The sequence below is a fragment of the Octopus sinensis genome, linkage group LG5, assembly GCF_006345805.1.
Source record: "Octopus sinensis linkage group LG5, ASM634580v1, whole genome shotgun sequence".
Classification (NCBI taxonomy): Eukaryota; Metazoa; Mollusca; class Cephalopoda; order Octopoda; family Octopodidae; genus Octopus; species Octopus sinensis.
In genome coordinates, this window is record NC_043001.1 from 124,110,361 (window position 1) to 124,123,775 (window position 13,415).

Here is a 13,415-nt window from a genome sequence, read left to right on the forward strand (position 1 = left end):
AATACAGGCAAAGATGGTGATGTAATGTGTGATGTCGTAACACATGGAGGAGTAATGCATTGTACATGAGGGATAATAAAGTGTGTGGGAAAGCAATGCATAACGAAGAAAAACGGTGTGGACATACGATTTGTAGTAATAAATAGGTTACTAAAAATGTACATAACACAGCATATATATGGTGTGGTAATATATAATGTCGGAATACATGGGGGGGGGGTAGTAAAACATATATAATCTAGCACATTCGTGGTGCGGAATTTCATAGTTAAGTAATACATGGTAAATACACGTTGCAGTAATGCATAATTTCGTTAAACATGATGTAGCAACGAACGCTATGGTAAATTCATGGTGTGGTAATGCATGAATTCGTCGCATACGCTACGGTAATGCATGATATGATGTGTGGTAATACATAGAATACACAGTTTGGTAGCATATATTGTGGAAGTTTGTAAAATGTATGATGTGGTAATGTGTAGTGTGATGGTGCTTGGTGAGGTTTGGTGGCACATGGTGCGGTAATACATAGTTTTGTAATATACAGCGTGTTTTGTAATATATAACATGTTCATAGCATGATGGGCTAATTTATTGTGTGACAACACATTGCTTGATAATACATGGTGTGGTAAAACAGGGTATCGTAATGCATGACATATTAATACATTGTACTGAAAAGTAACCTGTTGTAATATATGGTGGGGGTAAAACAATGTGTTGGTAATCATGGGGTGGTAACTCATGGTGTAGTAATGCATGATGTAGTAAAGTATGATGCGTTAACATATAGAGGGGTACGGTAATATATGGTGCAATAATACACAGTGTGGTAATTCATAAAGTGCTAACACAAAGTGTGTAAAACCATGCTGTGGGAATGTACAACGTGATAATGCGGGGTGTGATTACACATGGAGTGGTATGGTAGTACATAACACAATGTATGTAATCTATAATTGTAATACATTGTGTGCAAATATATAATGTGTAAACCCATTGTGTGGTACGTTAGTGGTAATATACGGTGTGGTATGCATCTTGTAATAAGACATGTGTACGTCCATGCTGACGTAATTCATGTTGTGGCAATATATAGTTCGGTAATAGAAGTTGTGCTAATATACGGTTGGCTAATATGTGATGTTACTGTTCATATGGCAACACTTAGCAAGCTCTATATTTAGAGGTTATAAGGCGGCGAGCTGGCAGAACCATTAGTGCGGCGAACAAAATGTTTTGCAGCACTTCTGAATTCAACTTCTGCCAAGGTTAACTTTGCCATTCATCCCTTCAAGGCCGATGAAATAAGTACCAGTTCATATACTGAGGTCGGGGCAATAGACTTTCTCTTCTCCTAAAAAATTATCGGCCCTTTGCCAAAATTTGAAGCAATTATATTTAGAAGTTATCGTCATGATAGTTATGTGCTTTGTTATTTATCACTCAATAACAAAGCAAAATTTCAAACTATGACTATAGCATCAGTTGATGTAATGTGGGGCTACATTATATAAGTGGAGGCGCAATGGCCCAGTGGTTAGGGCAGCGGACTCGCGGTCGTAGGATCGCGGTTTCGATTCCCAGACCGGGCGTTGTGAGTGTTTATTGAGCGAAAACACCTAAAGCTCCACGATGCTCCGGCAGGGATGGTGGTGATCCCTGCTGTACTCTTTCACCACAACTTTCTCTCACTCTTACTTCCTGTTTCTGTTGTACCTGCATTTCAAAGGGCCGGCCTTGTCACTCTCTGTGTCACGCTGAATATCCCCGAGAACTACGTTAAGGGTGCACGTGTCTGTGGAGTGCTCAGCCACTTACACGTTAATTTCACGAGCAGGCTGTTCCGTTGATCGGATCAACCGGAACCCTCGTCGTCGTAACCGACGGAGTGCTTCCACACACACATTATATCAACATTATTTATGATTGTCGGATTTGATTGAGGGATACTACTCCTTGCAGGTAGAGAGGCTACATATATATATTTCTTCATTTGCTTAAGATGTTTTCTCCTACATAATTTAGTAATAAACATTTCCAATCATTTCTTCTCTTTATTCTGAGAGAGCCTCTTCATTTTAGTCAAGCCTGCTGGAAATAACAAACAAGTAACACCCGATCGCTTTTCCACAATGAGGCCAAATTGGATAAAGTAGTTAGAGGTAAAATATGTCGAAAAAAGGTCATTAAGGAACTCAGTGACAACTGGTCGTCATGAACCGAACTGTTCCCTGGGGTTAGACAGTAACAATTGCAATAGTAGCAATTTTTTCCTGTTTTTAACGAGCACGTAAACAATAAATATATCAGTATATCTTATATGCGAATAACATTTGCAGCCATACATTGCTGAAAATTTGCAGCAACAGTATTAAATTTGTCAAACAGTAACCATGTTAACCGCACGCTTCTCTCTATATTTTCTCTGTAGTTTTGTAATCGGGCTTTCAATGTAACTTTTATTCCGAATCAGTAACAAACCAATTAAGAGTTACCGTTGTTCACTCCAACGAACAGAAAGTTTATCACGACATAACATGCTGCTTGTTTGGTCACGGCGTTTTGCCAATTAATATGGAAAGTGTAGCCATTGTGCATGTTAGCATTTGATGTTTGCTTTGGGTTTTTCTTGTTTTTCTAAATAAATGTATTGTAGCAAGACAACCCCAAATTATCAGCTAACTAAATGTCAGTTGGTAGTTGTTGGATTGCTTAGCTGATATATCGAACGACCATATACACCTCACTAGATAGATCAGACCCAGTTTGTAGATATTTACAGTTGTAACTATTTCTCTACATATATTTATAATATTTCATCATTAGTTCATAGCTAGGTGTGCCTCGGTGGTTAGGGTGTTTGACTTCAAATCATAAGCCTCTTCGTTTCATACTTAAACACATCCTTCAGCAAAGCACTTACACTTTTAACAAGCAGGAAGAGGCTCCCTCTATCTCCTCACTCCTGTTCTCGAACTCGCTTTTTGCACATTTTGAGCTGACTAGACGGTTGAAAGCCTTGTCAGCTCAAAATGGCATTCTGACAAACTGCCAGTGATATCATGTAATATCGACAAAGTTTCTAACATCCATTCTTCACACAATATTTTCATGCGCGTCGTGGGGACACAGTCCTCTAAGACGTCCTTCACAGGGTCTTTTCTTTAACAACCATCAGCAAATATTCAATATTCCCAAGCGAGTATACCCAATGTTAAAGACATTATCCAACAATGTTCCATGTGGTGTACACTTGGGTCTCTGGCAGTAAAATCTATCCCGTAATTCTATCCTGTAATTCTATTCTGAAATTGTAAGGTATACTAGCCATCTCAATATGGCTAACCACTAAGGGTGGGGGTTACTGTAGCTTGTAGCCCCAGGAGATCATCGTCTCCTGCTGGCTTTAGGCACACTTTCTGTGCCCTTTTGGTATTTGCAAGGGGAGGTCATCCCTCCCTCGTCAACCTAGGTGACACGCACGGACTGCAGTTTCTAGGTATTTGCCTGTCTTCAGCGTACGGCAGTCACCGGTTGTCGATGAAGGGGGTCCCAAAGCAAATCTTTATATCGTTTTCCCAGTACCTTTTCGTCACTTATCTCGAAAAACTGTATGCAAGCAATAATATATCTCTGAAATTGTTTTCTCAAATATTTTGAACACATACCTGTTGTATTGAAGTTGTAACACCTCAATGCAAAAACTCAGTGGTTCGAACTGGAATGATCCTCTCATATCCGAGTAATGCCGCACACCTTCAGGAACGCTATTCTGTGAACCTTCAGAGAAACCTCATTCTGGCCGCTTGTAAATGACTCAAGAACAAAGCTTGCGCAATCTCGATTCTCAGTATAAATACGGACTGTGAAACTGTGGCCTATCAATCTTTTACAAATAACGTGTTCGACAACGGCATTGAGTATTTTGATAGAAAACTGGCTTAACCTAAAATGTGGTTTTACATTGAAACTGCACCTTTGTATACATACATTATACATACATGTATATATGTATATACAATTATAATAAACATATATATCTAAATGTACAAGAATAGCCATATATATACATACGCATACATACATAAAGTCTGAAGGTATACTACACGTTTATACAGAAACAAACTCACACACTAAGGCACACACACTCACACACACATGCACATATACATACATACATACATATAGTTTCACAGTCCATACACACATACATACGCTAATCAGGGATTTTTTTTCATATACAGAAAATAAAGGTGTGAGTCGGATATTACCCAGTGTGGAAATTTAGGAGGTGTCTCGTGGATATACGAAGTTTGCAAAAATCCTGAAAGTTTCAAACATCCACAACTACGTAAACGCAGCCCGTATGGTGAGCACAGTGCTGTTCTAGTCATCCACTGTGAACAAAGCTTTTCAGTTTCTGTGAATCAAACATTAAATGAAATTGATCTCGTTCATAGGCACAAAAGAAGAAACTTTAAGGAATTTAAATAGGCGCAGGAGTGGCTGTGTGGTAAATAGCTTGCTAACCAACCACATAGTTCCGGGTTCAGTCCCACTGCGTGGCATCTTCGGCAAGCGCCTTCTGCTATAGCCCCGGGCAGACCAATGCCTTGTGAGTGGATTTGGTAGACAGAAACTGAAAGAAGCCTGTCGTATATATGTATATATATTATATATATATAATATATATATATATATATTATATATATATATATATATATGTATGTGTGTTTGTTTGCGTGTCTGTGTTTGCCCACCTAGCATTGCTTGACAACCGATGTTGGTATGTTTATGTCCCCGTTACTTAGCGGTTCAGCAAAAGAAATCCGATATAATAAGTACTGGGCTTACAAAAAGAATAAGTCCCGGGGTCGAGTTGCTCGATTAAAGGCGGTACTTGAAACAAGTAAAAGAGTAAAAGAGAGTAAGAGAGGTGATTATATCAACTCCAGTATTTGACTGGTACTTTCCTTTGTCGATCCCAAAGAATAACAGACAAAGTTGATCAGAGTGGGATTTGAAAGTTTTAAATCTAATATATTACTTAATAAATAACGAATAACACATGGTTATCGGTTCTATGGTATCTCAAAATTTTCACATACTCACGCGGGTACGTCAACATAGTAGGGCATCACGAAACGGTTTACGAAAGAAAGTATTTGGATACTCCTACTCTCCAAACTAATGAAGTTTGAAATTATAATATAGGGGTCCACATATACTTGAACATATATATTTACTTATACTTAACTTTTGAAATACCCTCTGAAATACTCCGTATAAGAGGAGATTATATATTTTCGAAACTAATGTTTCATTAATTAATTTTGTGTTATTTATGGGCATGCTGATACCTTTAAATGTATACAATAAACTTCGAATATATCATAATAGCGGTATATCTGAGAGAACATTTGCTGCCATTCAAACCGTTTAAGGGAAAAATGTTGCTTCGCTGTCGAGCCGAACTATTCATGTGTTTGCTTTCTGTCGATTAATATTAATAAAACGGATACATAAGCATTTATCTTCGACCAACAGCAACAAATACAGTTGGCTGCTTGATTATTTGTGAAGAGAGGTATACCTAAAAGGACGATAAGCTCTAATGAGTTTAGCATATAATTGTGATACTAAAAACTAAACAACGGGAACCAAACTGTGTTGAAGATTTGGTTCGTTTGCGCTGAACACATATATTCCGATGCTTGCTACATCAAAAGATTAGTTTCCATTATATCATCCTGACACAATTTTATTAAACACAGTTAAACAATTTCTTCTAGACGGGAATTCTTTACTCCATGATTAAAAATCCGGAAATCGTATTCACTAAAGCCCATTTCAACCTACAAATCAATTTATAACAACGTATCTATTTATTACATCCATATATAACGTTCAATCCCATATCCAACAAGTTACGAATACGTTAGAGTGTCGCAAGAAGATCAGAAAAACAGAAACATCGTGGGGGGTATCTCGAGATCCATTCATTTCGTTTAGCTATTTCACGTTGAGTTTTGTCATAGAGAAAAAAGACTTGGTAGAATGCTCTTCCGTCGACATATTCACGTAGTATAAAACTTAAATTTAGTAAAGGAAACATTGAGTTGGGGTGGTCATAACTATACTGTGGTTGTTTCTTTTCTTCTGTAGTTTCAGCTCAGAGCTGCGGCCATGCTGATACACGGCCGTTAGAAAAACGTTTACAGCATCTAGGTTTCCCAAGCGGTCACCCATCTAAGTACTAACTAGGCTCGAATTTGCTTAACTTCAGTGATCGGACGAGAACCGGTGTTTTCAAAATGATATGGCCAAGAAAGTAAAACAACTAAAATAGTTGAAAATAGCGTTTTTTAAAATCTGGTTGATACCATCGCTCGTGAGCTGGGGCGTGTGGATTCCATAGTGGATGAAAAATAGTAATGGTGCGCTTTGGAAGAGTATGATGGTTAGAAGGAGTGTGATTTTCGCTAGAATTATATTTGTACCACGTACAGTATTTACAATTTTCTTACGTTTTCCAACGACAGTAGAGTATGCGTTACACGTAGTTTACCGTCATTTGAAAACAGGATTGATGACTTTCTAGGCTACAATATAAGGAAACTCCATTCTTTACTAATTATCATGACCTTTTAAAATAGTTGGCTTTAGTCAACGGGAATATCTAAAAAAGAGGCGCACAGTGATGGAGCACTTACAAGAAATTATGGATAATAAACCATTACATAAAACAGATTGTGTTTGATTGAAATAACTGGTGTTCATTTTTGCTTGCTTTCCAAAACACATGAAGGAGACACTTATATATATATATATATATATAAACACTCGGTAATAGCCGGCGCCGAGTTACAAATGTTTGAGAATCAATGGTGTAAACGAAACCGAAAAGCAGCTTCGATTCCACAAGATACATGAATTCTTCTTTGAGTTGGAATATAGTCATATTTTTCATGATATGGTAGCAATGATAATAAATAATAATTTCGTTTCTCTTGGCGCGAGATCCAATATTTACGAAAATAGCTAACTGTATTACTGCTATTTTCCAGCTTTTCGAGTGTAATTAGTGATGTAAGTGACGAGGAATAAACAACATACTAATAAAATCGAAACTAAATTTTGGCCTCAACTTACCAAGTGATTACCACTTGCTTCTACACAGCTCACTGCTATTAGGTATGATAGTAATGATACCACTATGGTTATTGGGAGAATAATAACTAGGATAATTACGTTTGGAAAGAAGCAACAAGCGAAACAATATTATTGCCAAAACCGGTTAAACTGGTTTTCATCTACGAAGTAATGATTTCTTCTGGTATATATTAAGACACATTTTGAGACGACAATCAGCAGGGTCATCATCTTCAAATGATATGCATGCATACATCCATCCATCCATATACAAGTATATGAGTATATATATATATGTGTGTATGTGAATGTCTATGCATATATGTGTGTGGATATATATATATATATATATATGTATATATATAGTTATAATCTATGTATGTATATATATATATGTATATATATATATATATATATATATATATATATGTGTGTGTGTGTGTGTGTATATATATATATATATAATATATATATATATATATATATATATATATATATATATATATATAGTATAATATATATATTTATATATATATTTAAAACTACTAACAGAAATTATACTTAGCGATTGAAGAGACTCTGCAGCAAAAGATAATTACTACTGAAAATATCTAAATTGTGTTCAATAGTGTCAACAGTATGTGCTAGTAAAATACATCAATTTATGTGTACATTTAACAGAATACCTGACAATGAAATGCGCTGCTTCAGATCAAATCAATACTGGATAAAATCCACCTAAAATAGCAGATGCAGAAGTAATCTAAAATTTTAGGAATAAACGCAAATCAATGAATCTAGTTTGTATGGTTGGCTAGAAATTGGATGCAATTGGAAGATTATCGAGTGCCGCGGAAATCGGGTGAAAGTTGAAAGTGTAATTTTAAAATTCGAAAATATGTCTGCTTGTAGACATATTTAACATGTATTTATTATGAAAAGCGTCCGACATATCCATCCATCCATCCATCCATCTATACATACATACATACATACATACATACATACATACATACATACATACATACATACATACATATATATGTATATATATAGGTTCAGCAAAAATTTAGATTCAAATGAATATGGTACTTAATTTAGATGCACCGGAATTCTATATGGTGTTATCCATAAAAATCCGTGGGGTGATTATAATCAAAATTGCTTATTTTGATTATATATAATATATATATATATATATATATTGTTATGAAAATGTTTTAGTTTGAAAGAAAAAGGTGGATTTTCAATTAGGCATATAGATTCGAACCTGAATCTACAGAATACCCTTTTAGCGTACCACAGCACATTCTCAAGAAGCTCAACACATCGCCGATGCCAGGTCGATTTGTGTATTCTCCACTTGACCTTTTTGACTCCTCCTTTTCAAACATTAGTTGACAGGAGATAAAGTAGATACCTACGGCCGTTCCCATTGTTTTCAGAGCGGTATGTCCCTCTTTCTTGCCGTGTTACGATAATTAGAAATACAGATTAAAGTCAGTTAGTGAAGAGAGGTTGGCGAGATGACCAGGGAACGTGACAACTAGCTCACTTTAGAATGGCAAATGTCATTCTGTCCTCCTTGACAGCTGCTGAAATAACATGCAGAACGTTGGCATCATTCAGTCTTTCACCTCTATCCACTGACTCTATCACCCTATAAGGGTTTATCACTACTACTAACGACATAAACAGTAAACAACAACACAAGAGGACAACATTAAGAATGACCTCCCTTTTGCTTTGATCGCCTTTCGAGGATTTGCTATGCGTCAAGGAACTCCGCCTGTCTTTAAGAACTGATATGTATATTCAACTATTTGTTACAACTCTGCGTTTGAACTCTGATATTTTGTGACGACTTATGTTTTGGACTCAAATATTTATAACAGCTTTGAGGTGCCTTCGTTCTGTGTGTTTTATGCCATTCATCTTTATTAAATACATGTTTTGTTCCTTCTCGAACCATGTTTTTTTGGGGGGTGATGAGTCTACCCCACAGATCATTCTATTTTTGAGGGATACGGGACCCCTTCAGTCTCGGCGGACTCAGAAGTTTCAATTCGGAGTATATGGGGCAATTTTTCTGCTCCTCTCCATTTGGTGAGTTTAAATTCAGATTTAATTGCTGGTGAGGTGAAATTAGGTGTTGTTGACTCTTTCCCAGGTGCAGGTATCGATATGTTGTTAGAGAATGATATTATTGGATCCAAAGTTGCGGCTGAACCTGTTGCCACCGTTTCTCCAGAGTGATCTGTTAGTGCAGGAAAATCGGAGGAGGACTTTCTTGATATTTTTCCTTATGCAGTGACTTGTTAAATGTCGGAGGACATTTCTTTTAAGACTTCTCAGCCGAATGATCCATCTTTTGATCTGTCGGGGAACATCATGGATCATTCTGTTTACAATTTAGAGGCTGATGACGTATCTACAAGTATTCTTGATAAATCTGATAGTTGGTAAGGAGGTGACCACGTTCGTTCTAGGGAGCGAATCATTAATGCACAGGGTAAGGACGCTGAATTGCAAGAATTAGCTGATAAGGCTATTTCTTTCGAGGAGCTTAGTAAGGTTTCGGCTTGTTGCTATTTTAATAAAAGACGGTTGTGTCATGAAGACAAGGTTGAACATTTTGATGATGATGTTAGCAATGCTAAATTTAATGTCCGTAGTGTTAGTGTTTCATTTAAATCAACCAATTCTAATGTATTGACTCATCTTGATGAGAAATTGTTGCATTTGTTCATTGAGCAGAAAACTCAATTGCCAGATTTCTCACATTTATTTTCGGGTGTGCCTGGCCAAACTAACATCGTTAGGTGATGCTGTTAAGCAACATCCGCATCGGATGAATTCCGTGAAAAATGAAACAATGCGGAAAGAAGAAGTGAAAGCCACGGCTACGTTGGTGTACCAGAAGATAACCACTTCTTATGACATTTTAAAACATGATGAACACAGAAATGATAGCAGTTACATGGTGGCTCATCCAGAGGAATACTACCTTGATTATTTCTATTTCTATCGCACTCTGGTGCCAAAAGTTGATGTTGAAATTGTCATAGCTGTTACCGTTTCTGTCGCATCTGTTATTCAGTATTTAAATGCATGGGAAGGTAATATTACAGTTGTCAAAATGTTACGGACACAGGATGATGAATTAACTTTTAAGAGCAGAGACAATGTTCGTGCTAATGCACTTCCTGAACTGAAAAGTTCAGAACATTATTGTTACAGTAGCATCAACCCTTAGGGGTTAGCCATATTTAAATGGTAAATATACGTCACGATGTGTTGTAGCTACAGTTTATAACTCTCTCTGAGATTTATTATTGCTTGTTTGCACTTTTTCGATATCAGTGTCTATCGATACTGGAAAACGTTTAAGTATTTGTGAAGGGAACCTACTTCTCATCGACAACTGTGATTGCCACATGCCGAGGACGGGTCAATACCCAGAAACTCGAGTTCGTGTGTATCATAAGCTGAAGACGAGAAGGATGGCTTCCCTTTGCAAATACTGATAAGGCACAGAAAGTGTGTCTATAGCCAGCTGGAGGAGGTGTCCTCCTGGGGCTACAAACTACAGTAGCATCCACCCTTAGGGGTTAGCCATATTTAAATTGCAAATATACGTCACGATTGTTATTGTTATTTACATGATATTACTTGCTTGATTAATGATGCATCTGCATTGCGCTTGATGTTCCTATGTTTTGTTTCTGATATTGAATGTATTATCTTTGTTGTTGTAAAAGTAAAATTCTGAGAAACTTTCTTTTCCCTATGGGGGAGAGAGTTGTTGTGGAAATGTTTAACTTGGAAAGGAAAAAGGTGGATTTTCATATTGACTCGAACCTGAATCTACAAGATTCCATTCTAACGTATCACAGAAACTTGTCTCGGAGAGACAAGAATTGACAGTTGTGAAGCTGGGCACTGGAATTTCAACATCAACATCAGGGTATTTTTGTTTGTATGTATGTATGAAAATATGTATATATGTATGTATGCAGATTTGTATGTTTCATGTATATATTCTCATGCATATAGTTGCATATCTAGACATGCTCATATATATTGAAATGATAAACTTCTGGAAAGGTTTACAGATCATTACAGTTCCAGTGATGGATTAGATCTGTAGTCCTCAAATTAGCTTTCTCCTTCTGGTTTTGATAAGCCTAATTTCTGAAGGTTGGTATTTAGGCAGTGTGTATGTATGTATGTATATATGTATGTATGTATATATGTATGTATGTATGTATGTATGTATGTATGTATGTATGTATGTGTGTATGTGAAACTGGAATGTGCAGATGAAGATACTATGGTGTTACGATATGTGTTGCTGTAGTATTGTGTTATTTAAATATATAACATGTTTCTTGGGATGATATTGCTATATTTTTATTTTTACTCTATGATATTGTTACAGAGACTGCAACATTGATTAGCCACTCAAGTAAGTCTAATTCACTGCATTAGATCTTAAAACATTATTTCTTTGGGAAAGGTTTCAACGCCTTGCTCTTTCCGTTTTAAAATATATTGTCGTCGCTACTCGGCAAACAAAGAAAAGAGAGACTGACAGGTAGACAAACAGACAAAGAAAGAAACTGAAGGAAATCTTTAAATATTGTCAGGGAGATGTAATATGAAATTCCAATTATTATGAAAGTTTGAATTGTACATGTATTTTAGTTTTATTTTGTATATATAGCTTTATGCTCTGGGTTATGAAAATTTACATGTTGACATAGACAGACGACAGTCATAAAATTGTTGTTTAGTTTGAGCATCAGTATATCGATATATATATATATACATATGGACAAACACACACATACACACGCACACACACACACACACACACACACATATAATATATATATATATGTGTGTGTGTGTGTGTGTGTGTGTGTGTGTAGGTATACAGAAAAATAATAGATATGGAAAATTCCTGAAATCTGTCGTTATGGGTGGAACATTTTGGAAAATTGCTTGGTTTAGAGCCTGATGGTGAGACGGTATTGTTGATAAGATGATAAAAGGCAAGGTTTTCGATTGCGCTTGAATGAGGATGGTATACATCTGACTTGTTTTGAGAAGCAGAAACCAACGTAGTAGTGGCGTAATGGGCAAAGTGAAGAAACAGCATGTTCTCTGAACTAGAAGCTGTAGTATGCTTCTGAGTGATTATTTGCCAACTGCTTAAATCACTTTCTTTTTAAAGTGGCGCAGAAGGATTTTATATGCAACCATAGAGTCGTTCCAGATAGGGGACAGGATTCCATTCTGGTGTTATATCGATCGTTATAGAGTGTCATTGGCTGAGTATTACTGCAGTATCTCCTGACGCTGAATAGGAAACCAGTTCTTTGAAATGTTACTTTCTTTTATGTTGCAGGGGTTGTGAGTGTCACAAATTGTTTCTTGAAGTTAATGACTCAGTCATATTTACCCCAACTTTGTCGTGGATGTTCTGTAAGAACAAACTATAAAGTATCATCATCATCATCATCATCATCATCATCGTTTAACGTCCGTTCTCCATGCTAGCATGGGTTGGATGGTTCGACCGGGGATCTGGGAAGCCAGAAGGCTGCACCAGGCTCCAGGCTGATCTGGCAGTATTTCTACAGCTGGATGCCCTTCCTAACGCCAACCACTCCATGAGTGTAGTGGGTGCTTTTTACATGCCACCTGCACAGGTGCCAAGCGAGGCTGGCAACGACCACGATCGGATTGGTGCATTTTACGTGCCACCGGCACGGTAGCCAGTCAAGGCGGCGCTGGCATCGGCCACGATTCGGATGGTGGTTTTTACGTGCCACCGGCACGGAAGTCAGTCAATGCGGCGCTGGCATCGGCCACGATTCGGATAGTGCTTTTTACGTGCCACCGGCACGGAAGCCAGTCTAGGCGGCGCTATTTTACTATAGCTTGTTCTAACGGTACATCTACGTTTAAGTGGGGTTAAATATTATTTCGTGGTATAAATACTGCTTCTGTCGCTAATATATGCTTTATAAGGAGTCAATATGCCTGTGTGCTGCTGAAAGATACATGAGTGTCACGTTCCGTCTCACTGACGAAAATTTTCTAGAACTTTGCTCATGGCATCAGTGTAGATTTAACCTGATATATCTGGTTTATATGCTGATGCTGTCTGTGTACGGATCATTAGATGTGGCACTAAGTAGGTTATTTATGTACTATATGAAAATTATCTAAACATTGGTGTACAGCAG

General features: G+C 37.1%; 1 protein-coding gene and 1 pseudogene across 1 annotated transcript; one reads left to right on the top strand and one right to left on the bottom strand.

The window, feature by feature from the left end:
- Nucleotides 1-6,218: 6,218 nt before the first annotated feature.
- Nucleotides 6,219-6,337, bottom strand: LOC115212494 (annotated as a pseudogene).
- Nucleotides 6,338-9,342: 3,005 nt separating this feature from the next.
- LOC115212261 (dnaJ homolog subfamily C member 25 homolog) lies at nucleotides 9,343-10,414 on the top strand. The gene is made up of 2 exons (XM_029781099.1): nucleotides 9,343-9,410; nucleotides 9,916-10,414. Exons 1-2 carry the CDS (start codon nucleotides 9,343-9,345, stop codon nucleotides 10,412-10,414), a joined length of 567 nt encoding a protein of 188 aa, XP_029636959.1.
- Nucleotides 10,415-13,415: the final 3,001 nt, after the last annotated feature.

Coding starts and splice junctions, on each gene's coding strand:
- LOC115212261 (XM_029781099.1), top strand. CDS start 9,343: ATGTTGTTAGAGAATGATATTATTGGATCCAAAGTTGCGGCTGAACCT. Junction 9,411..9,915: donor GTTGCCACCGTTTCTCCAGA/GTGATCTGTTAG, acceptor TTCATTGAGCAG/AAAACTCAATTGCCAGATTT.